Genomic DNA, 22,845 nt, shown 5'->3' with positions numbered 1-22,845 from the left:
CATTGTAACTGTTATTGGAATCATATCATTTCTCATTTGTATTATCACAGTAGCCTCCAACTGTCTCCTTGCCTCTAGTTTTATCATCATCCCATAATTCACTATCCACAACTGTTTTCACATAAATGTATAATCATAAATCTGATCACCCCTAATTAAAAATATTACGTAGCTTTATAGTGTCTTCAGAAAAAGTAAAATTCCTTACCATAGCATATAAGGTTCTTCATGATCTGACCCCTACCTATGCTTCAGTCTCATCTCTTGCTCCTAGTAGAACCAACATATTAAATTCTTACAGTTCCTTGACCATTCTGTTCTCTCTTTATTCTGTGGCCTTGTATAAACTATTCTCTTTTCTTAGAATGCCTTCTCCCACATAAATGTTTCAAACTAACGACTTTAAGACACATGTAATCACTGTCAATTCTAGGAATGCTTCTAACATGAAGTTAGGCATGTTATACAACTTTACCACAGTGAACTTACTCTTAATATACAGTGATACAATTATTGGTTTATTTCTTTAACCTTCTTCAGGAGAACATCAGTTCTTTGAGGACCAAAGCTATTATTTACTCATCTATAGATTTACTTTATGGTCTCACTAAGTTACTCTTCTCAGACTCATAGGCTCAAGCAATCCTCCCACTTCAGTCTCCCAAGTAGCTGGGACTATAGGCACATGCCATCATGCCCAGCTTACACATATATTTTTAAGCAACAAGGAACATACCAAGTACAAAGACATTCAATCTATATTTGTTGAACTGAAGGGTTATACTACTGTCAGATCTATTCTTCTGTTAAAAGTTTTTAGAAAATATTATAATCATAGATTACAAAACTTTTACTGTAAATAAAAATTTCAGACATAGGAAATAAGGTCTCAAAGATTTTGTTCACTAATATTTATGCTATGCTTTATTATCTATAAATAACACATAATCATACCATGAGTATGTAAAAGAGTCCTTTCAAAGGTGTCTTTAGGAGGACAAATATTCTTGCATCTCTCATGAATCTTCTCTCTCTAATAAAAAGACAATATGATCAATGCATGTATAAACATGAGTATTCAAAGCATCAAAATGTTTTACAACCAAGTATCAGAATATGCCATATTAGTCTTACAACTTTTTTTTCCTTTGATCTTTTGTGTGTGTGTTTTTAAAAATTATTATTATACTTTCAGTTCTGAGATACATGTGCATGCCTGCATGTTTGTTACACAGACATACACGGTGTCATGGTGATTTGCTGCAACCATTAACCCATCATCTATATTAGGTATTTCTCCTAATGCTGTCCCTCTATTGGCCCCCCACCTCCAAACAAGGCCCCAGTGTGTGATGTTCCCCTCCCTGTGTCCATGTGTTCTCACTGCTTAACTCCCACTTACGAGTGAGAACATGCGGTGTTTGGTTTTCTGTTCCTGTGTTACTCTGCAGAGAATGATAGTTTCTAGCTTCATCCATGCCCCTGCAAAGGACATGAACTCATCCCTTTTTATGGCTACATAGTACTCCATGGTGTATATGTGCCACATTTTCTTTATCCAGTCTGTTACTGATGAGCATTTGGGTTGGTTCCAAGTCTTTGCTATTGTGAACAGTGCCACAATAAATATATATGTGCATGTGTCCTTATAGTGGAATGATTTATAATCCTTTGGGTGTATACCCAGTAATGGGCTAGCTGAGTCAAATGGTATTTCTGGTTCCAGATCCTTGAGGAATCACACACTGTCTTCCACCATGGTTGAACTAATTTACACTCCCACCAACGGTGTAAAAGCATTCCTATTTCTCCACATCCTCTCTAGCATCTGTTGTTTCCTGACTTTTTAATGATTGCCATTTTAACTGGCATGAGATGATATCTCAGTGTGGTTTTGATAAGGATACACCGATAAGCAACTTCAAGAAAGTCTCAGGATACAAAATCAATATGCAAAAATCACAACATTCCTAGACACTAATAACAGACAGAGAGCCAATCAAGAGTGAACTCCCATTCATAAGTGCTACAAAGAGAATAAAATACCTAGGAATACAACTAACAAGGGATGTGAAGGACCTCTTCAAGGAGAACTACAAACGACTGCTCAAGGCAATAAGAGAGGACACAAACAAATGGAAAAATATTCCATGCTCATGGATAGGAAGAATCAAGATCATGAAAATGGCCATACTGCCCAAAGTAATTTACAGATTCAATGCTATCCCCATCAAGCTACCACTAACTTTCCTCACAGAACTGGAAAAAACTATTTTAAATTTCATATAAAACTAAAAAAAAGAGCCTGCATAGCCAAGACAATCCAATGCAAAAAGAACAGGACAAGAAGAATCATGCTACCTGACTGCAAACTATATACTACAAAACTATGTTAACAAAAAGATCATGGTGCTGGTACCAAAACAGATATACCGACCAATAGAACAAAACAGAGGCCTCAGTAGTAACACCACACATCTACAACCATCTGATCTTTGACAAACCTGACAAAAACAAGCAATGGGGAAATGATTCCCTATTTAATAAATGGTGTTGGGAAAACTGGCTAGGCATATGCAGAAAACTGAAACTGGATCCCTTCCTTACACCCTCTACAAAAATTAACTCAAGATGGATTAAAGACTTAAACATAAGACCCGGAACCATAAAAACCCTAGAAAACCTAGACAATACCATTCAGGACACAGGCATGGCCAAGACTTCATGACTAAAACACCAAAAGCAATGGCAACAAAAGCCAAAGTTGACAAATGGGATCTAATTAAACTAAAGAGTTTCTGCACAGCAAAAGAAAGTATCATTAGAGTAAGCAAGCAACCTACAGAATGGGAGAAAAATTCTGCAATCTATCCATCTGACAAGGGGCTAATATCTAGGATCTACAAAGAACTTAAACAAATTTACAAGAAAAAAAAATCAAAAAGTGGGTGAAGGATATGAACAGATACTTCTAAAAAAAAAAAAAAAGACATTTATGCAGCCAACAAGCATATGAAAAAAAGCTCATCATCACTAGACATTAGTCCTGTAAGTTTTAATATGAAATAATTAGCCTTCTGAACTTAAATACAAGCAACAAGTATGCTTAATAAACCAAATACCTCTATGAGATCTATGAACATCTATATACCTATATATTCATTCCATCTAATTATACTAAAAGTTCCAGATTTGGAGTAAAGTGGGAAAGCAAATGAAAAATATTTATATAACAAAACAATTAAAAGAATAATTTAAATCAAGGAAGAAAATTTTAAAATCTACATATCTAAGACAGAAAGACAGAAATTAGGCCAGGCGCAGTGGCTCACGCCTGTAATCCCAACCCTTTGGGATGCCAAGGCAGGTGGATCACCTGAGATCAGGAGTTTGAGATCGTCCTGGCTGACATGGTGAAATCCCATCTCTACTAAAAATACAAAAATTAGCCAGGCATAGTGGCACATGCCTGTAATCCTGGCTACTCGGGAAGCTGAAGCACAAGAATCACTTGAACCTGGGAGATGGAGGCTGCAGTGAGCCAAGATCATCACCATCTCAAAAAATAAAAAATAAAAAATAAAAATCTCACTCTGATGTAGTTAGATGACCACTAATAACATTATTATCTTTTCAGAGATAATATGGTGCATGCCACCATGCCTGGCTAATTTTTCTAATTTTTTCTTGTAGAGATGGGTTCTCACTATGTTGCCCGGGCTGGTCCTGAACTCCTGGTTTCAAGTGATTCTCCCACCTCCACCTTCCAAAGTGCTGGGATTGCAAGGCATAAGCTACCATGTCCACCGTCAATCCTTTATCAGATATGTGTTTTGTAAATATTTTTTCCCAGTCTTTAGGTTGTCTTTTCATTCTCTTAACAGTGTCTTTCAAAGAGTAGAACTTTTTAATTTTAATGAAGTTCAACTTTTGAATTTTTTCTTTCATGAATTGTACTTTTGCTTCATATCTAAAAAGTCATTACCAAACCCAAGGCTACCTACATTTTCTCCTACATTATCATCTAGAAGTTTTATAGTTTTACATTTTACATTAGGTCTATCATCAACTTTGAGCTAATTTCCACAAACAGTGCAAAGTAGTCTGTGCCTATATTCTTTCTCTTTGGTATGTGGATGTCTAGTTGTTTCAGTACCATTTGTTCAAACAACTATCCTTTCTCTATTGAATTATCTTTGCCCCTTTGTTAAAAATCAGTTGATTGTATTTGTGTGGGTCTATTTCTGGGTTCTCTGTTCCACTGATCCATATGTCTATTCTTTCACCAATACAACATTGTCTTGATTACTGTAGCTTTACAGTAAAACTTAAAATTCGGTGGTGTCAGTCCTCCAGCTTTGTTCCTCTCCTTTAATACTGTGTTAGCTATTCTGGGTCTTTTTCCATATAAGCTTTAGAGTCAGTTTTCAATATCCACGAAAACAGCTACTAGGATTTTAATCAGGATTATGTTGACTCTATTGATTGACTTGGGAAAAAGACACCTTGACAATATTGAGTCTTTCTATCCACATATGTGAAATATCTCCCCATTTATTTAGACATTTAATTTCTTTCATCAGAGTCTCTTGTGGTTTTCCTCAGCCAGATCTTATATATATTTAGATTCATACATAAAGCCTTCATTTTCTTTGATGCTAATGCAAATGGCATTGGGTTCTTAATTTCAAATTCCAATTGTTCACTGCTGGTACATAAGAAGGTAATTAACTTTTATATATTAACCTTACATCTTACAACCTTACTATAGTCACTTATTAGTTCCAGGAATTTCTTTTTTGATTCTTTGGGATTTTCCACAGACAATCATTTCATCTAAAAACACAGTTTTATTTCTTCCTAATTTTTATATATTTTATTTCCTTTTCTTGTCTTATTAGTTAGAGCTTCTAAGACAATGTTAAAAGAAATGGTGAGAGGGAACATCCTTACCTTGATCCTGTTCTTAGGGGGAAGTATCTAGTTTCCCACCATTGGCTATAGAGTTTTGTCGATTTTTTTTTTTTTTTAATATATATATAGAGTCTTACTCTGTAGCCCAGTCTGGAGTGCAGTGGTATGATCTTGGTTCACTGCAACCTCTGTCTCCTGGGTCCAAGCAATTCTCGTGCTCAGCCTCCCAAGTGGCTGAAATCGCCATTGCAAAATTATAACTGAGACAGTGAAGGAGATCTGACCTAATCAATTTCATCTTGCTTCTAACCTCCAAGCTGTTCTTGTGAACTAACCTTGAGGGGAACTTAGTTTATAGTTTAAAACAAAGATGGTAACAGTCCTTTCCCAAAACAAACCACCTTCTTGCCTGGGGGCTAGACTGCCTTTGTAGGACTAACAAATTAGCCACAAGATTAGAAATTATGGTTAAGGAGTCATGCAGCTGGTGGCTATAAGATCCTGACCCTTCCTAAACTGCTCCTAAGATCAACACTTGAGATATTTTGCAGCTCCTGTATTTGATAGATCAGTTGGTACCACCCAGATCAATAAACTGGCTCATTTGATCTTGTGGGCCCCACCCAGGAACTGACTCAGTACAAGAAGATAACTTGGACTCCCTATGATATCATCACTGACCTGACCAATCAGCACTGCCAGCTCACTGGATCCCCCTCACCCACCAAGTTGTCCTCAAAAACTCTGATCCTCAAATGCTCAGAGAGACTGATTTGAGTAATAATAAAACTCTGGTCTCCCACACAGACAGCTCTGCATGGGTTACTCATTCTCTACTGCAATTTCCGTGTCTCAATAAATTGGCTGTCTGGACAGCAGGCAAGGTGAATCCACTGGTAGCTACATAGCTGGGATTACAGGCATGTGCCACCATGCCCAGTTAAATTTTGTGTTTTTAATAGAGATAAGTTTCATCATGTTGGCCAGGCTGGTCTCAAGTACCGGCCTCAAGTATCCTCCCCAAGTGCTGGGATTACAGGTGTTTAAGCCAATGTACATGGTCCATGCTTTATCAAGTTAAGGAAATTCCTTACTATTCTTTGTTTTTCTGAGAGTTATCTTTTTAAAATAATGAATGGACAACACAGGTAGACTGCTTGAGTTTATGAGTTTGAGACCAGCCTAGACAACATGGCAAAACCCCGTCACTAAGAAACATACAAAGATTAGCCAGGTGTGGTGGCACCCGCCTGTAGTCCCAGCTACTTGGGGAATGCAGAGAAAGGATTGCTTGAGCCAGGAGGTTGAGGCTGGAATGAGCTGTGTTCACACCACTGTACTCCAGCCTGGGAAACAGCGCAATAACCTGTCTTTAAAAAAAAAAAAAATAGTGGTCTAAAGTTTTCCTACCTTATAATGTTTTTATCTGATTTTAGTATTAGCTTTATGATGGCCTCACTGAATCTGTTAGAAAGTATGTCCTTAGCTTCTATTTCCCGAAATATACTGTAAGTAATTGGTATAATTTCTTACTGAAACATATGGTCGAATTCACCAGGGAACTCATCTGGGCCTGGTAATTCCTGTTTTGAGAAGTATGATTGATTCAATTTATTTAATAAATATAGGCCTATTCAGAATATCAATTCCTTGTCGTATAAGCTTTGGTAAATTGTGTCTTTAAAAAAAAAAATTGGTCCATTTCACCTAGGATATTAAATTCGTGGCCACAGAATTGTTCACAACACTATTCTCTTTTTATCTTTTTAATGTTTGTGGGATCAGTAGAAAGAGCACCTCTTTCATTTTTGATATTAGTAGCTTATATCTTCTTTTTTCTTAATGTAGCTCAATGTTCATCAGTTTTATTGATCTCAAAGAACTAGCTTTGAGAATCAGCTTTTGTTGATTTTCTCTACTAATTTGCTATTGTCAATTTCTCTGATTTCTGCTGTAATTTTTGTTACTGCTTTTCTTTTGCTTACTTTGGATTAAATTTGTTCTTTTAATAATTTCCTAAGGTAGAAGCTTAGATTATTAATTTTAAATTTTCTTCTTCTCTAATATAAGCATTCAACGAACCCCTGAGTGTTTATTTAAGCAAGACTTCCTTAATGCCTGGCTTTCCGTACATCCCACAAATTTTTATAAGTTTGTATCAGCATTTCTTTCAGCTCACTGATTTCTTCCCCTGCCACTTCAAGTCTATTGAAGAAGCCATCAAAAGCATTCTTCATTTGTTATACTACCTTTAATTTGTAGCATTTCCTTTTGATTCTTTAAGTTTCCTTCTCTCTGCTTAAGTCTGTTCTTGCATGTTATCCATGTTTTTCACTACAGCCCTTAGTATATTAAGCAGTTACTTTGAGTTCCCAGTTTGATCATTCCAACATAAGAACGCTATCTGAGTCTGATTCTGATACTTGATTTGTCTCTTTAAACTGTGTTTTTGTCTGGTATGCACAGTAATGTTTTGCTGAAAGCCAGTTACGATATACCCAAGTTAAAAAGAACTGAGGTAAATAGGCCTTTAGTATGAAGTTTTGTTTAAGTTCATATACCAAAGTTAAAAAGAACTGAGTAAATAGGCCTTTAGTATGAAGTTTTGTGTAAGTTTCTGGCTAAGAATTAGGCTTTATTTACTGATTGCCACAGCTGTAAGTGTCAGAGGCTAAAATTTTCACTGGTGTACTTGTTTTTCATCTTTCCTGCTATCTTCAGATTTCCCTACAGACTTCTTAAATAAGGTCTGAGACATGCAGTCCTTTCACCTGTATTCTCATTATTCAAGCACTCCACTGATGTGGTGGTAATGTGTGAAGGGAGGGAAAGCATTCTATGATCTTATGATTAGGTTTCAACTTAGTAAGCCTGTGCCCCTGGGCTATGACCTTCACAGGTGCTTCTCAGTTGTTGATTTTCAGTTTGCTCAGATTTGTTGTGAGAACAGGAGAAACAACTTCCAAGCTCCTTATGTGACAGATCCGAAGTATGCTGAACTTTTTAAGAAACTGCCAAACTGTTTTCCAAAGGGGTTGTAGCACTTTAAATTCCCACCAACAGTATGAGAATTCCAGTTACTTCATGAGGGCTGGCAGTAGGGTGAAGCAAGCAAGAAGCATATGGTACAATGTTTAAGGAAGTACCCACTCTCAGATTCCAGTGCCTCTAACATTTTGCTCTTCTGCCTCACATCATCCTAGAACCAGCCCTGTCTTCCACATCTTTACTAAAATTTGAAATGTGCATAGATTTGGAATTATTTTTTCTATAAACATTTGGTAGAATTCGCCAGTGAAGCCATGTGGACCTGAGCTTCCTTTGTGGAAAGGTATTTAATTAAACATCAACGTAATAAATATAAAGTGATTTCCGATTTTCTATTCTTTTTTGTTTGTTTGTTCTTTGAGATGAGTCATGCTGTCACCCAGGTTGGAGTGCAGAGGTGCAATCTCGGCTCACTGCAACCTCCACCTCCTAGGTTAAAGCAATTGTCCTGCCTCAGCCTCCCAAGTAGCTGGGATTATAGGCACACAATAACATGCCTGGCTAATTTTTTATTTTTAGTAGAGACAGGGTTACACCATGTTGGCCAGGCTGGTCTTGAACTCCTGACCTCAGGTGATCCACCCACCGTAGCCTCCTGAAGTGCTGGGATTACAGGTGTGAGCCACTGCACCTAGCCATTTTTCCAGCTTCTTAAGGTATAAGCTGAGGCCACTGATTTGAAATCATTCTTCTTTTAATAACATATGCATTTAGTGCTACAAACTTCTCCCTAAGTACTAACTGAGCATCACCCCACAAATTCTCGTATATTGTGTTTTCATTTACATTCAGTTCAGACTACTTCCTGACTTTTCTTTCTTCATTGATTCACATTTTGTTTAGAAGCATAAAGTTCTGGTTTCCAAATATCTGTGGATTTTCCACCAACCTTTCCATTATTAATTTCTGTTTTAATTATACTGTTGTCAGAGGACATATTGTCTATGAGGTGAAGTCTTCTAAATGTATTAACATTTGTTTTCAAACCTAGAATAGAGTCTAGGTCCATAAATGTTTCATGAACACTTGAAAAGAATGTATATTCTGCTATGTTATATGGAGTGCTCTTTCAAGTCAGGCCAGGTTGGTTAATGGTTCAAGTCTATTATAATCTTGCTGATATTCTGCCTGTCCTATCATTTATTGAAAGAGTATTGAAATCTCCCCAATTATGAATACCTACTTTGCCATAAAATTCTCAGCTTCTGCTTCACATATTTTGAAGCATGTTATTAGGGGCAAAAATGTTTAAATCTGTTATGTCTTCTTGATTAACTGACCACTGATTAGTTGATTAACTGATCATTAAAAATAATGTCCTTTGTACATACTAATATTTTTGCTCTGAAATCTACTTTGTTATTAATATAGCCATTTGTTTTCTTTTGATGAGTGTTAAGCATGATATATATATTTTCATCCTTTTAAATGTTTTTTGTCTTTCTCTTCAAGGTATGTTTCTTATACATAGCATATACTTGGGTCATTAGATCTCATAATCTCTGCCTTTTAATTGGGGTGCTTAAACCATTTAGATTTGGTGTAATTACTGATATGATTAGGCTTAAGATTATCATCTTGAAATTGGATATGTCCTATCCATTCTTTGTTTCTTTTTATTCTTTTTATGCCTTTGTATGGATTAAGAATTTTTTTAATTCCATTTCTCTCTTCCATTGTTATTAGCTGTAATTCTCTGTTTTACCATTTTAGTGGTTGCTTTAGGGTTTATTGTTAAACCCCTTGCTAGAAACATAAGCTTTGTAAGGGAGGGAATTTATGTCAGTTTTGTTCTCTGCTGTAGCCTCATGTTTAGAAGAGGTACCTGACACATGGAAGGCAATCAATAAATATTCGATCAGTACAGGAATAGAAAAACCAAGTTATAGGTTACAAAGGCATATTAATGTTCATCCACTTAAGAATTACTTAGATCTGAGCTTTGAAAACAGTTTTTGTGTTCTGTTTTCAATGATCAGATCTAAGTGATTGTTAATATGGCAATATATACATACAAAGGCAAATATACAGCTTTTGTATAAAAATATTTGATAGTAATAAAAATGAACCAGATGCTATATGGTATTAATGTCAATAGTACAACCATATTTTTAAAAGTGTAAAGTAATCAAGTGAAATAAAACGAGCTAAATTCAAATTAAGCTTGCTAATGAAAAAAGTATAAAAAAGAATGGTTATAAAAATATAAATATCCTTTGTACTACTTTAATTATTTTAATTCTATTGATAACAACCACTTACTAATAATCTAAAAATAACTTGATAGAGCATTTAAAACTCTGCACTATACTCAGTTCTTGCTCTCAGACTGTGTTTAAAGTAATATATTGAGTTATAATTATGTCTGGAGATATTATGGCTATCTGCTAGAGCTAGGGTGCTCTATAGAATTGTATGTAGCGAATCAGACACAGAAAAACAATAATATTCTGCTGATTTCTCAAACCTCACAAATTATCTGGACTTTATAGGCCTAATCCAATCATTTTCTCCTTGCAAGCAGGGTAGGTTTCATGTTGAATCTTAGCATTATTTGGAATATGCAATTCTCAAAAATCTCTACTGTAGGAAAGAGAAATGTATTAAAATATATTTAAGCAAAGAACTAAATGCAACCCAGGACAGTGCAATTTGTATCAACAAAAAGAAAGCTATAGGTTCATCAAACATTACTGGTCAAAAGTATGTAATAAAGCATACTAAAAATATTTCTATTACTTTTGACATGACTATAATTAGCCAAGATTAGATGTTACCTGAGAGATTTCCTGTTGATATACTGTAAAATGTTCCTTGCTGATCTGTGGGAGGTAGAATGAAGGTATGACTTCAGTGTCCACAAAGTCCAATCCCCATGTTTTTGTGAAGAAGTCAGATTCTCTTTTTGCTAATCTAGGATCATTTAGTGCTGCTGGGAGATTTACTTTGGAATGATATACAGTCCATCTATGTTGATCTGTAACTAGAGATGGGGCAACATATAAACCATGTGAATCACCTGCAAAAAGTAAACAAGAGAACTCTGTAAATGCCGTAAAGTTGATTCTATGTTTTAAAGTACATACTAGAAAACTAAAAATGCATAGATTCCATCTTACACAAACAAATTAATCTTTCATGGTAAATGATTTAATAAAAATCAATCTGATTGAATAATCTTCAGCTGCCAGCCTCAATTACAAAGGGTTTGAAAAACATGCACAAGATAAAAGATACGCAAAACTTGAGTTATAGTTGCAGGGTGGAGTGAATGATAAAGTCTTTCATGAATTCTTTTTCTTAATGTACAATTACTCTATCTTTTTCTTTCAACATCAGAACTCTACTACTTTCTATCATATATTTTTTATCCTTTAATATCCGGTGTTTTTTAGAGGTAGGCCTTTTTTCTATTATATCATGGCAGGCTGTCCTGGATAAAATATTCTTTGGCTTATAATTAGGTAACACAAATGTTGCTGCGGCATTAACCATACAAGAGGGAAAAATATATAGTCTATTCTCATTATTTGTAGTATTTTTGTTCTATAAAGTTACTGTGAATGTTGAATTAGGAAATATTAAACCATTGCTTGTAGGAAAACTACAGAGTTAGGTTCCTGTAAGCCTTTGGTCACAATAGTTTCATCAACTGATCAATACATAACCTTGTTTTGTGTGTTTAAAAACACCTTATTCCGTATACATCATTGTTTCATTAACACTGAACTTATGGCTAACAGCACTACAATTCATGTCTGAATGAAGCTTACACAACACATGTATTTTCTCCATAAGAGACATCATAGCCTTCTTGCACTTAGGAACTCCAGATAGCATTTTAGCACTACGCTTAGGGGCCATTTTAAACAGCAAAATCACCAACAAAAAGCTCAAAACATGTGGTACCAACTAAAAAAAGGCCACAAAAAGAACATTAGTTTATAGTTTGAGAGCTGAAAAAAGAAGACAGAGCTTTGCCTAGTTCAACTTTAGCTGGGAATGTGCCTGTCAGGTATCTCAAAATTTTCACTGCTCTGCACATGTCTGCAAATTACCACAAAAGTGCCACAAGTAGTGATTTGGGGATTATGAATAAATTTTAAGGAGTCAGGAGAATTTGCAAATACATAATGTGCAAATGATGAAAGCTGAGTGAACCAAGTTTTAACTAAGCAGCTTGCAAACTGTACCTTCATTTTCAACACATTTTTAGTTTACATAAGTAGTGCATGAAATACATGGCAAGAACTAAATTGCAAGTTCCCAATCATTTCCAAATTTTTTTTTTTTTTTTGAGACAGAGTCTCAGTCTGTCACCCAGGCTGGAGTGCACTGCAACCTCCACTTCCCAGGTTCAAGCAATTCTCCTGCCTCAGCCTCCCAAGCACCTGGGTTTACAGGTACTCACCACTGCACCCAGCTAAACATCATAAAATTTACTCTTCTAAGGTAAGTACATAAAATCTGACTACCCATTTAAAGATAATACAAATCATCGGTAAAAATCCTCAAAAAAAAAAAAAGAACATTACCTGTGGGTTCCTTGGGACACACATCTGGCAGTGATGGCACAGGTTGAATGTGTTTTGACGGATCTACCTCTTTTTTAAAGAAAACATCACTGCTGCTTCCTTGAGGCACTGGTGAAGAACTGTGGCTTGAAGCCATTGCATAAAATCACCACTCAACTGAAAACAAGTAAGAAATAATAATTAAGATACTTACTGCAAATCAAACTCCATCTTTAAGTATTACACATGTCACAAACTTTCTTTCAAAAATAGAAGAATTTTTCAAAATCCCTCAAAGTGTAAGTAGGCAATTTGAATATTTGTCTTTAATTGTGAAAACTGATCACAATATTTAGTTTGCTAAGATAGTTATTTGTCCTCATTTTTTAAAAAGTGAAACACCCTTAATCTTTTATTCAAAGTACAAAAAATACCAAGGTTGTACCCAACATATATTAAAGATTAAAAACACCTATTCATTCAACAAGTATATTGTAGTTATGCATTACAGGTAAGTGCATGTGCTTTTGAAGTATGCCTGCTTAGGTCCATATCCTATGTTTACTCACTAGTGGTGAGGAAATTTACTTAACCTTTATGTGCCTTTCCTCATCAGTAAAATGGAGATGAAAAGAGATCCTATCTCATAAACATCCTGTTAATTATGAAAATGGGTATGCATAAAGCATTTCAAATGATATCTGCCTCAAAGTTAGCATTCAGAGATGTTAATCTCACTGTAATTATTACTATGATGTGACTGCTACACAGTAATATAATGATTAAAAAATCATTAGTAATTCTTTTTTTTTTTTTTTTTTTTTAAATAAAGATGGGGTTTCACCGTGATGGCCAGGCTGGTCTTGAACTCCTAACCTCAGGTGATCCACCCACCTCGGCCTCCCAAAGTGCTAGGATTACAGGCGTGAGCCACCATGCCCGGCCTAGTAATTAAATTCTTTAAAATGGGAGTGTCATTGTTCAATAAGCTTGCAACTGTATTAAGTAATTAAAACATACATAAGCAAAACACAAGTTAACCTATGTCTACATTTTAAAGTAAGCGCTTAAAGAGTTTGTGGGCCAAGACAACATTATATAGGCTCCAGTGTCAGGGAAGACTTCATAAATGAAGCAATATTGAAACTGGATACTAAAGAACATGTATTATTTTATATTGAAATGTTTAGAGAACACTTAGAAGGTCTGGCAAATAGATAAAAGAGTAGAAAATGAGGAGCAGAGGCTGGGCACGGTGGCTCATGTCTGTAATCTCTGCACTTCAGGAGGCCAAAGCAGGCGGATTGCTTGAGTCCTGGAGTTCGAGACCAGCCTGAATTAACATGGTGAAACCTCGTATCTACAAAAATTAAAAAAATTAGCTGAGCATGGTGGTGCATGCCTGTAGTCCAGTTACTCAGAAGGCTGAGGTGGGAGGATCGCTTGAGTCCAGGAGGCAGAGGTTGCAGTGAGCCAAGATTACTCCACTAAACTCCAGCCTGGGCAACAGGGTGAGACCCTGTCTCAAACACACAAATAATAAATAAAAAATAAAGAACAGAAATACAAGGCAAGAATCTGTGACAAATAGTTTGTCTGTTCTAACTTGCCTCTGTTAGATAGAAAACTAAAAATATGTATCTGACTCAGTGCTTTCAATGCAAAGGAAACATAACCAAACATACCATTCACTGAAACCAGAAGAAACAAGCTGATTTAAAAATGCACAAAGATAAACAAGTTCTTCAAGGTGCTTAAACAGAAAGCCTGGATGACATAAACAAAAATTAATGAACAGTGAATAATCAATCGTAAGACTAAGGAACTGATTATAGCGGAAACTGGACTAAAGTGACATGTTTACACTAGGAAGTAGTGACAAATTTGCACACACACACACACATACACACACACATAGCATGGCTAAATTGTAGTTGGTTTTGTAAGCAATAAGGAGAGGTGTGGTGGCAAAATAGTACTGTGATGAAAATGGTATTTGGGAAAATTAATTAGTCTTCAAAAGGCCTCTTGCATTCACATCTACACACATTAAGTGTATGGTTGTTTCTGTATAAAAGCTTATACATATTTAAGAGAGATATACCTATTTATCTAAAAAATAATATATATATTTATCTAAAGGATAATAAACACTGTACAACACAGAAACACTGTACTGACAATTCTACATTTAAGATCGATTATGTTGGCTTTCTCATTAACCAAATGAAATGGCTAAAATAAACACTTTTTGAAATTAATTTATTTTTAATTTTTTTGTGGGTGCACAGCAGGTATTTATCCTTTGTGTTATAATATAATTATATTCTTTTAGTTATTTTTAAATGTACAATTAAACCATTGTTTACTCTAGTCACCCTGTTTTGCTAACAAATAGTAGGTCTTATTCATTCTATTTTTCTGTACCTATTAACCACTACTACTTCTTCTCCAGGGCCCCTTTCCCTACACTTACCCTTCCAGGTGTCTGGTAACGATCCTACTTTCCATTATTTTCATTTTTAGCTCCCACAAATAAGGGAGAACATGCAAAGTTTCCCATTCTGTGCTCAGCTTATTTCACTTAACATAGTGACCTCCAGTTTCATCCATCTGTTGCAAATGACAAGCTCTCATCCTTTTCTATGTCTGAATAGTTCTCTATTGTGTACATGTAGCACATTTTCTTTATTCATTCATCTGTTGATGAACACTTCAGCTGTTTCCAAATTGTGGCTACTGTGAATACTGCTGCAATAAACATGGGAGTGCAAATATCTCTTCAATATACTGATTTCTTTTATCTACTGTATATTCTTAGGAGTAGGGTTGCTGGATCATACAGCTCCATTTTTAGTTTTTCGAGGAACCTTCAAACTATTCTCCATGGTGGTTGTACTAATTTACATTCCCACTAACTGTATATGAAGGTTCCCTTTTCTCCACATCTTTGCAAGCACTTTTTAATGCCTTTCTTTTCGATAAACGCCATTTTAACCAGGGTGAGATACCTCACTGTACTTCTGATTTGCATTTATCTGATAAATGATATTGAGCACCTTTTCATACACCCATTTGCCATTTGCATGTCTTCTTTTGTGTAATGTCTATTCAGATATCTTGCCATCTTTTAATCAATGTATTGGATTTTTATCTATAAGGTTGTTTGAGCTCCTTATGTATTTTTGGTATTAATGCTGTGTCAGATGGGTAGCTTGCAAATATTCTCCTCCCATTCTACAGGTTGTCTCTTCACTTTGTTGTTTCCTTTGCTGTGCAGAAGCTTTGTAACTTGATGTGATTCCATTTGTTTATTTTTGCGTTGGTTGTCTGTGCTTGTGGGGTTGATTCAAGAAATCCTTGCCTACTCCAATGACCTGGACAGTTTCCCCAAGGCTTTTAGTCATTTCATAGTTTGACATCTTAGACTTAAGTCTTGCATCTATTTTTATTTTTTGTATATGGCGAGATAGGGGTCCAGTTTCATTGTTCTACCTGTGGATATCTAGTTTTCCCAGCACCATTTATTGAAGAGACTGTCCTTTCCCCCAACACCGTCCTTTGTTAAAAATGAGATCACTGTAGAAAAATGGATTTTTTTTTTTTTTTGAGACGGAGTTTCGCTCTTGCTGCCCAGGCTGGAGTGCAATGGCGCGAACTCGGCTCACCGCAACCTCCGCCTCCTGGGTTCAGGCAATTCTCCTGGCTTAGCCTCCTGAGTAGCTGGGATTACAGGCACGCGCCACCATGCCCAGCTAATTTTTAGTATTTTTAGTAGAGACGGGATTTCACCATGTTGACCAGGATGGTCTCGATCTCTTGACCTCGTGATCCATCCGCCTCGGCCTCCCAAAGTGCTGGGATTACAGGCTTGAGCCACCGCGCCCGGCCTTTTTGAGACAGTCCTACTCTGTTGTCCATGCTGGAGTACAGTGGCATGATCTCGGTTCACTGCAACCTCCGCCTCCCAGGTTCAGGTTCAAGCAATTCTCCTGCCTCAGCCTTCCAAGTACCTGGGATTTACAGGTGCATGCCATCACACCCGGCTAATTTTTTATATTTTTGCCAGAGATGGGGTTTCATCATGTTAGCCAAACTGGTCTCAAACTCCTGACCTCGTGATCTGCCTGCCTCAGCCTCCCAAAATGCTGGGATTACAGGTGAGCCACCATACCCAGCCACATGAATGGATTTATTTCTGGGTTCTCTATTCAGTTCCACTATTCTATGTGTATGATTATATGCCAATACATTGTATAAATTTGAAATCACATAATGTGGTTCTTCCAATTTTCTTCTTCTGTCATAGGATAGTTTTGGCTATTCTGAGTCTTTTGTGGGTCTATATAAATTTCAAGATTGTTTTTTCTATTACTCTGAAGAATGTCATTGGTATATTGATAGGGAGTACACTGAATCTGTAGATTGCTTTGGTTGGTATGGACATTTTAACAATATTGATTCTTCCAACCCATAAACATAGAATATCTTTCCTTTGTGTGTGTGTTTATCTTCTTAAATTTCTTGCATCAACATGTTATAGCTTTCACTGTAGATATCTTTCACTTCTTTGGTTAATGCCTAGGTATTTTATTTCTAGCTATTGTAAATGGGGCTACTTTATTGATTTTTCACATTGTTCAGTGTTGGCATATGGAAATGCTACTGATTTTTGTATGCTAATTTTGTATCCTGAAACTTTACTGCATTTATCACTTCTAACCATTTTTTTATGATTTCTTTAGGTTTATCAAAACATAAGATCGTATCATCTACAAACAAAAATAATTTTTACTTCTTCCTTTCCAATTTGGATGCTTTCTTTCTTTCTCCTGTCTGATTGCTCCAGCTAGGACTTCCAGTACTATGTTGAATAAGTGTGGTAAAAGTGGGCATCCTTGCTGTATTCCAAATCTCAGAAGAAGGGCTTTCGGTTTTTCCTCATTCATTGTGATAATAGCTATGGGTCTGTAATATATGGATTTTACTGTTTTGAGGAATGTTCCTTCTATACCCAGTTTTTTTTTTTTGAGAGTTTTTATTATGAAGGGATGTTTAATTTTAAGACATGCTTTTTCAGTATTTATTGTGGTTTTTGTCCTTCATTCTCTTAATATAATGTAGCACATTTGCATATGTTGAACCATCTGCATTCCTGAAATAAATCCCACTTGGTCATGATGAATAATATTTTTAGGACATGCGCCATGGCTCACATCTGTAATCCCAGCACTTTAGGAGGTCAAGGTGGGCAGATCACAAGGTCAGGAATTCAAGACCAGCCTGGCCAACATAGTGAAACCCCATCTCTACTAAAATTACAAAAAGTTAGCTGGGTGTGGTGGCCAACACCAGTAATCCCAGCTACTCCGGAGGCTGAGGCAGAAGAATTGCTTGAACCCAGGAGGTGGAGGTTGCAGTGAGTCGAGATCATCCCATTGCACTCCAGCCAGGGCAACAGTGCAAGACTCCATCTCAAAGACTCTGATGCGTCTTTCTCTGGTTCTGGTATCAGGGTAATACTGCCCTCATAGAATGAGTCTGAAAGTATTCCCTCCTCCTATTTTTCAGACTAGTTTGAGTAGGATTTGCATTAACCCTCATTAAATGTTTGGTAGAATTCAGCAGTGAAGCCATCAGGTTCTGGGTTTTTACTGGGAGACTTTTCATCACAGCTTTTAACTTATTACTTGTTATTGGTCTGTTCACACCCAGGGTTTCTTCATGGTTAAGTCTTGGAAGATTGTACGTATGTAAAAATCTATCCATTTCTTCTACATTTTGCAATTTATTGGCATACAGTTGCTTACAGTAGCCACTAATAATTCTTTGAATTTTGTGGTATTGGTTTTAAGGTTTCCTTTTTCATCTCTGATCTTTTGGAGTCTTCTGTTTTCTTAATCTGGCAAAAGTTTTGTCAGGTTTTTTTTTTTTTTTTTTTAATCTTTTCAAAAACCCAACATTTTGTTTTGTTGATCTTTTGTTTTCTTCACTTCAATTTCATTTATCTCTGCTCTGAGCTTTATATCTTTTTTACCACTAATTTCTGGTTTGGCTTGCTCTTGCTTTTCCATTTCTTTAAAATGAATCATTAGGTTTTTATGTTTTTCTTCTTTTTTGACGTAGGCACTTATAGCTATTGACTTTCTTCTTAGTTCTGTTTTCATTGTATCCCCATAGATTTTGGTATGTCATGTTTGTTATTTAAAAATTTTTTCAATTTATTTCTTCATTGACTCATTGGTCATTCAGGAGCACATTGTATAATTTCCATGTGTTTGTATAGTTTCCAAAATTCCTCTTATTACTGATTTCTGGTTTTATTCCATTGTGGTCAGAGAAGATGCTTGACATTACTTCAATTTTTTTCTTTCTTTCCTATATGTTTTGTTAGCTCTAATAATATTTGCTTTATATATCTGAGTGCTCCAATGTTAGGTGCATATATATTTACAACTATTATATCCCTTTGCTGAATTGACCCATTTATCATTATATAATGACCTTCATTGTCTCTTCTTATACTTTGTATCTCAAAATCTATTTTGTCTGATATAACTACTCCTTAGTATCTTTTTCCATCCCTTTATTTTCAGTCTACATGTGTCTTTATAAGTGAAGTGTGTTTCTTGTCAACAACAGATCATTGGGTTCTGTTTTTCTATCCATTCAGCCACTTTATGTCTTATGATTGGAGAGCTTAGTCAATTTACATGATGTAATTATTGGTAAGTAAGGACTGCTGCCATTTTAGGTGTTTTCTGGTTGTTTCGTGGTCTTCTCTTCCTTCCTGTCTTCCTCTTACTAAAGGTGATGTTTTTCTGGTGGTATGACTTAATTTCTTGGTTTTTAAATTTTTTATGTATCTGTTGCATGTTTTTGATTTGAGGTTACCATGAGGCTTGCAAATACTATCTTATAACCCATTGCTTTATGTGGATAACAATTAACACTGCTTGCATCAACAAACAGTCAAAAAGAAAAAATAAACTCTACACTTTAACTATGCTCCCCTACTTTATAGCTTTTTGTTTTTATTTCTATTTTACTGTCCTTGTCTCTTAAAAAATTGTAGTTATAATTTTTGATTGGTCCATCTTTTAGTTTATCTACTTAAGACTAGTTTATACACCACAGTTACCATATTATAAAATTCTGTTGTTCTGAGTACTTAATATTGCCAGTTTTGCATCTTCAGATGGTATCTATTTTGTTCATAACCTGTTTTCCTTTCTAACTGAAGTATATACCCTTCAGCATTTTTTTTTTCTAAGACAGAGTAACTCTCTCACCCAGGCTGAAGTGCAGTGGCACCATTTTGGCTCACTGTACCCTCCACCTCCCAGGTTCAAGCAATTGTCCTGCCTTAGCCTCCTGCGTAACTGGGATAACAGGCATGCACTATTATGTGCAACTAATTTTTAGTAGAGACAAGGTTTCATCATGTTGGCCAGGCTAGTCTTCAACTACTGATCTCAGATGATCCAACCACCTCAACCTCTCAAAGTGCTAAGATTACAGGTGTGAGCCACCGCACCTGGCCAGCCCTTTAGCATTTCCTGTAGGACAGGTCTGGAGCTGATGAAATGCCTCAGCTTTTGTTTGTCTGGGAAAGTCTTTATTTCTCCTTCGTGTTTGAAAGATATTTTCATTGGATGTACTATTCTAGGGTAAAAGGTTTTTTTCCTTCAGCATTTGAAACAGGTCATGCCACTCTCTCTTGGCCTGTAAGGTTTCTACTGAAAAGTCTGCTGCCAGCTATATTGACGCTCCATTGTGTGTTATTTCTTTTTAATTATTTTTTGAGACAGAGTCTTGCTCTGTCGCCTAGGCTGGAGTGCAATGGCACAATCTGAGCTCACTTGCAACCTCCACCTCCCCAGTTCAAGCAATTCCCCTGCCTCGGCCTCCCTAGTAGCTGGGAGGGCAGACCACCATGCCTGGGTAATTTTTTAGATCTTTAGTAGAGGTGGGGTTTTGCCATATTGGCCAGGCTGGTCTCAAACTCCTTACCTCATGATCTATCTGCCTTAGCCTCCCAAAGTGCTGGGATTACAGACATGAGTCACCATGCCTGGCCGACCAACTGCTTTGAAGCCATTCTGATGCATTCTTCAGCATGTTGGTTGCATTTTTCAACTCCAGAATATCTGCTTTAATTTTTTTTTATTTCAGTCTGTTAAATTTACCTGATAGGATTCTAAATTCCTTCTCTGTGTTATCTCAACACAGCTATTTTGATTTATCTGTCTGAAAGGTCACATGTCTCTGTTTCTCCAGGATTAGTCCCTGGTGCCTTATTTAGTTCATTTGGAGAGGTCATGTTTTCCTGGATGGTGTAGATGTTCTTCCATGTCTGGACATTGAAGAGTTGGGTATTTATTGTAGTCTTTACTGTCTGGGCTTATTTGTACCTGTCCTTCCTAGGAAGGCTTTCCAAATATTCTAATGGACTTGGGTGTTGTGATTTAAGTTGTATCTGCTTTAGGGGGTACCCCAAGCCCAGTACTGTTGTGGTTCTTGCACACTTGCAGAGTTACCACCTTGGTAGTCTTGAATAAAATCTGGAAGAATTCTCTGGATTACCAGGCAGAGATTCTTGTTCTCTTCCCTTACTTTCTCCCAAACAAACGAAGTCTCTCTCTTTATGCTGAGCTGCCTGGGGCTTGTAGCAGGGTAACACAAGCACCCCTTTGGTCACCAACACTGGCACTGCACTGGGTCAGACCTGAGGCTAGCACAGCACCAAGTCTCACCCAAGGCCCACTGTAACCACTACCTGGCTACCGCTTATGTCTGCTCAAGGATCTAGGGCTCTACCATCAACAGGTGGCAAAGCCAGCTCAGCTTCTGTCCTTCCTTTCAGGACAGCAAGTTCCCCTGGTCCTCAGATAAGTCCAGAGATTCTCTCCAGGAGCTAGGGATCAGTCAAAAACCTTAGAAGTCTACCTGGTGTTCTATTATACAGCAGTTCAGCTGGCCCTCAAATCACTAGATAGTCATTCCCACTTCTCTCACCACTTTCCACAGGCAGAGGAGCCTTACTCTGTGACCACCACCAAAGGCCCATAGGAAGTACCACCAGGCTACTGTCAATGTTCACTTAAGGTCGAAGGGCTCCTCAGTCAGTGTGTGATGAATGCTGCCAGGCCTGGGGCTCGCCCTTCAGCAAGCTCCCCTCTGGCTCAGGGCAGGTCTGGAAATGCTGTCCAAGAGCCAAGGCCTGGAATCAGGGACCCCAAGAGCCCGCTTGGTGTTTGAACCCACTCTGGCCAAGCTGATACTAAGATACAAGACAAAAGTTCCCTTGATTTTTCCCTCTGCTTTTCTCAAGCACTGTCTCTCACTGTAGCCACTACAGCTGAGAATGTGCTAGGTCTCACCTAAAGCCAACATGTCTGAGTCTTAGCCAAGGCCCATGGCGTGCTACCCAGGTATCACTGCTAGTTATTCAGGGTCCAAGGGCTCTTCAGTCAGCACATAAAGGATTCTGCTGTGACTGGATCCCTCCCTTCAAGGCAACAGCTTCCCTTCTAGCTAGGGCTTGGAATGGGACCTCATGACTCTGACCAGTACCCTATCCTACTGTGGTTGAGCTGGTATCTAAGATGCAAGACAAAAGTCCTTTTTACTCTTCCCTCTCCTCTCCCCAAACAGAAGGAAGGGGACTCTTTTGGAGCTGCGAGCTGAGCTGCCTGGGCTTGGAGGAGGGGTAGCACAAGCACTCCCTTAGGTATTCCGGTTGGTGTCTTAATAAATCACGTGCCCCCAATTCTACTGGCTCCAAGCCCAGCTCAGCACTAGGACTTGCAGTCCTTGTGGCCTACACTGTCTTTTAAGTTTATTTAGGACCCTGACACACTTCAGCCCACAGTGGTAATGCTTGTCAGAATTCAAGTTCCAACCTTTGAGATGGGCAATTCCCCTCTGGCTAGGGCTGGTTTGAAGGCTCCCTCCATGTGTGGGCGTCAGCTGAGTTCAGCCTGGTTTTGCTTTTTGCTGTTACAGTGCATTCGATGAGAAGTCTCACAATTGCTGCGCTCCTCCTATCCTGAGCACATAAATTTTTCCACACCACACAGTCGCTACAAGAGGGATAGGGGAGAGGTGGTGTCAGCAATTCAAGGCTGTCTTTCCTATCCTGCTCAGTGCTTCTTTGGGCAACATGAAGTTAAAACTAGGTTCTGTGAGTGCTCACCTGATTTTTGTTTCTTATGTAAGTGCTTTTTTGTGTGTAAATTGTTGTTAGATTTGGTATTCCTGTTGAGGGGGGACATTCAGTGGATCCTTCTATTCCTCCATCTTGCTCTATACCTCCAGTTCTAAAATAAACACATTTTGACACAAAGTGTTAAGCCACAGATATGTG

General features: G+C 37.3%; 2 protein-coding genes across 2 annotated transcripts in view; both read right to left on the bottom strand.

The window, feature by feature from the left end:
• VPS54 (VPS54 subunit of GARP complex) overlaps positions 1 to 18,267 on the bottom strand; it is a 100,937-nt gene extending 82,670 nt beyond the window's left edge. The window contains exons 1-4 of the mRNA XM_003922695.4: positions 14,162 to 18,267; positions 12,498 to 12,653; positions 10,740 to 10,981; positions 955 to 1,033 (exon numbers count right to left, since the gene is read on the bottom strand). Of these exons, the coding sequence (XP_003922744.1) occupies positions 955 to 1,033; positions 10,740 to 10,981; positions 12,498 to 12,633 (457 nt within the window). The 5' untranslated portion in view covers positions 12,634 to 12,653; positions 14,162 to 18,267. The remainder of the gene's footprint in view (positions 1 to 954; positions 1,034 to 10,739; positions 10,982 to 12,497; positions 12,654 to 14,161) is intronic.
• A 93-nt stretch (positions 18,268 to 18,360) lies between these two features.
• Positions 18,361 to 22,845, bottom strand: part of LOC141584052 (uncharacterized) — a 74,272-nt gene continuing 69,787 nt past the window's right edge. Inside the window, exons 3-4 of the mRNA XM_074396817.1 lie at positions 22,675 to 22,798; positions 18,361 to 22,561 (exon numbers count right to left, since the gene is read on the bottom strand). Of these exons, the coding sequence (XP_074252918.1) occupies positions 22,523 to 22,561; positions 22,675 to 22,798 (163 nt within the window). The 3' untranslated portion in view covers positions 18,361 to 22,522. The remainder of the gene's footprint in view (positions 22,562 to 22,674; positions 22,799 to 22,845) is intronic.

The sequence above is a fragment of the Saimiri boliviensis genome, chromosome 1 (assembly GCF_048565385.1).
Source record: "Saimiri boliviensis isolate mSaiBol1 chromosome 1, mSaiBol1.pri, whole genome shotgun sequence".
NCBI classification, from domain to species: Eukaryota; Metazoa; Chordata; class Mammalia; order Primates; family Cebidae; genus Saimiri; species Saimiri boliviensis.
This window is presented reverse-complemented; position numbering and strand designations above follow the sequence as displayed.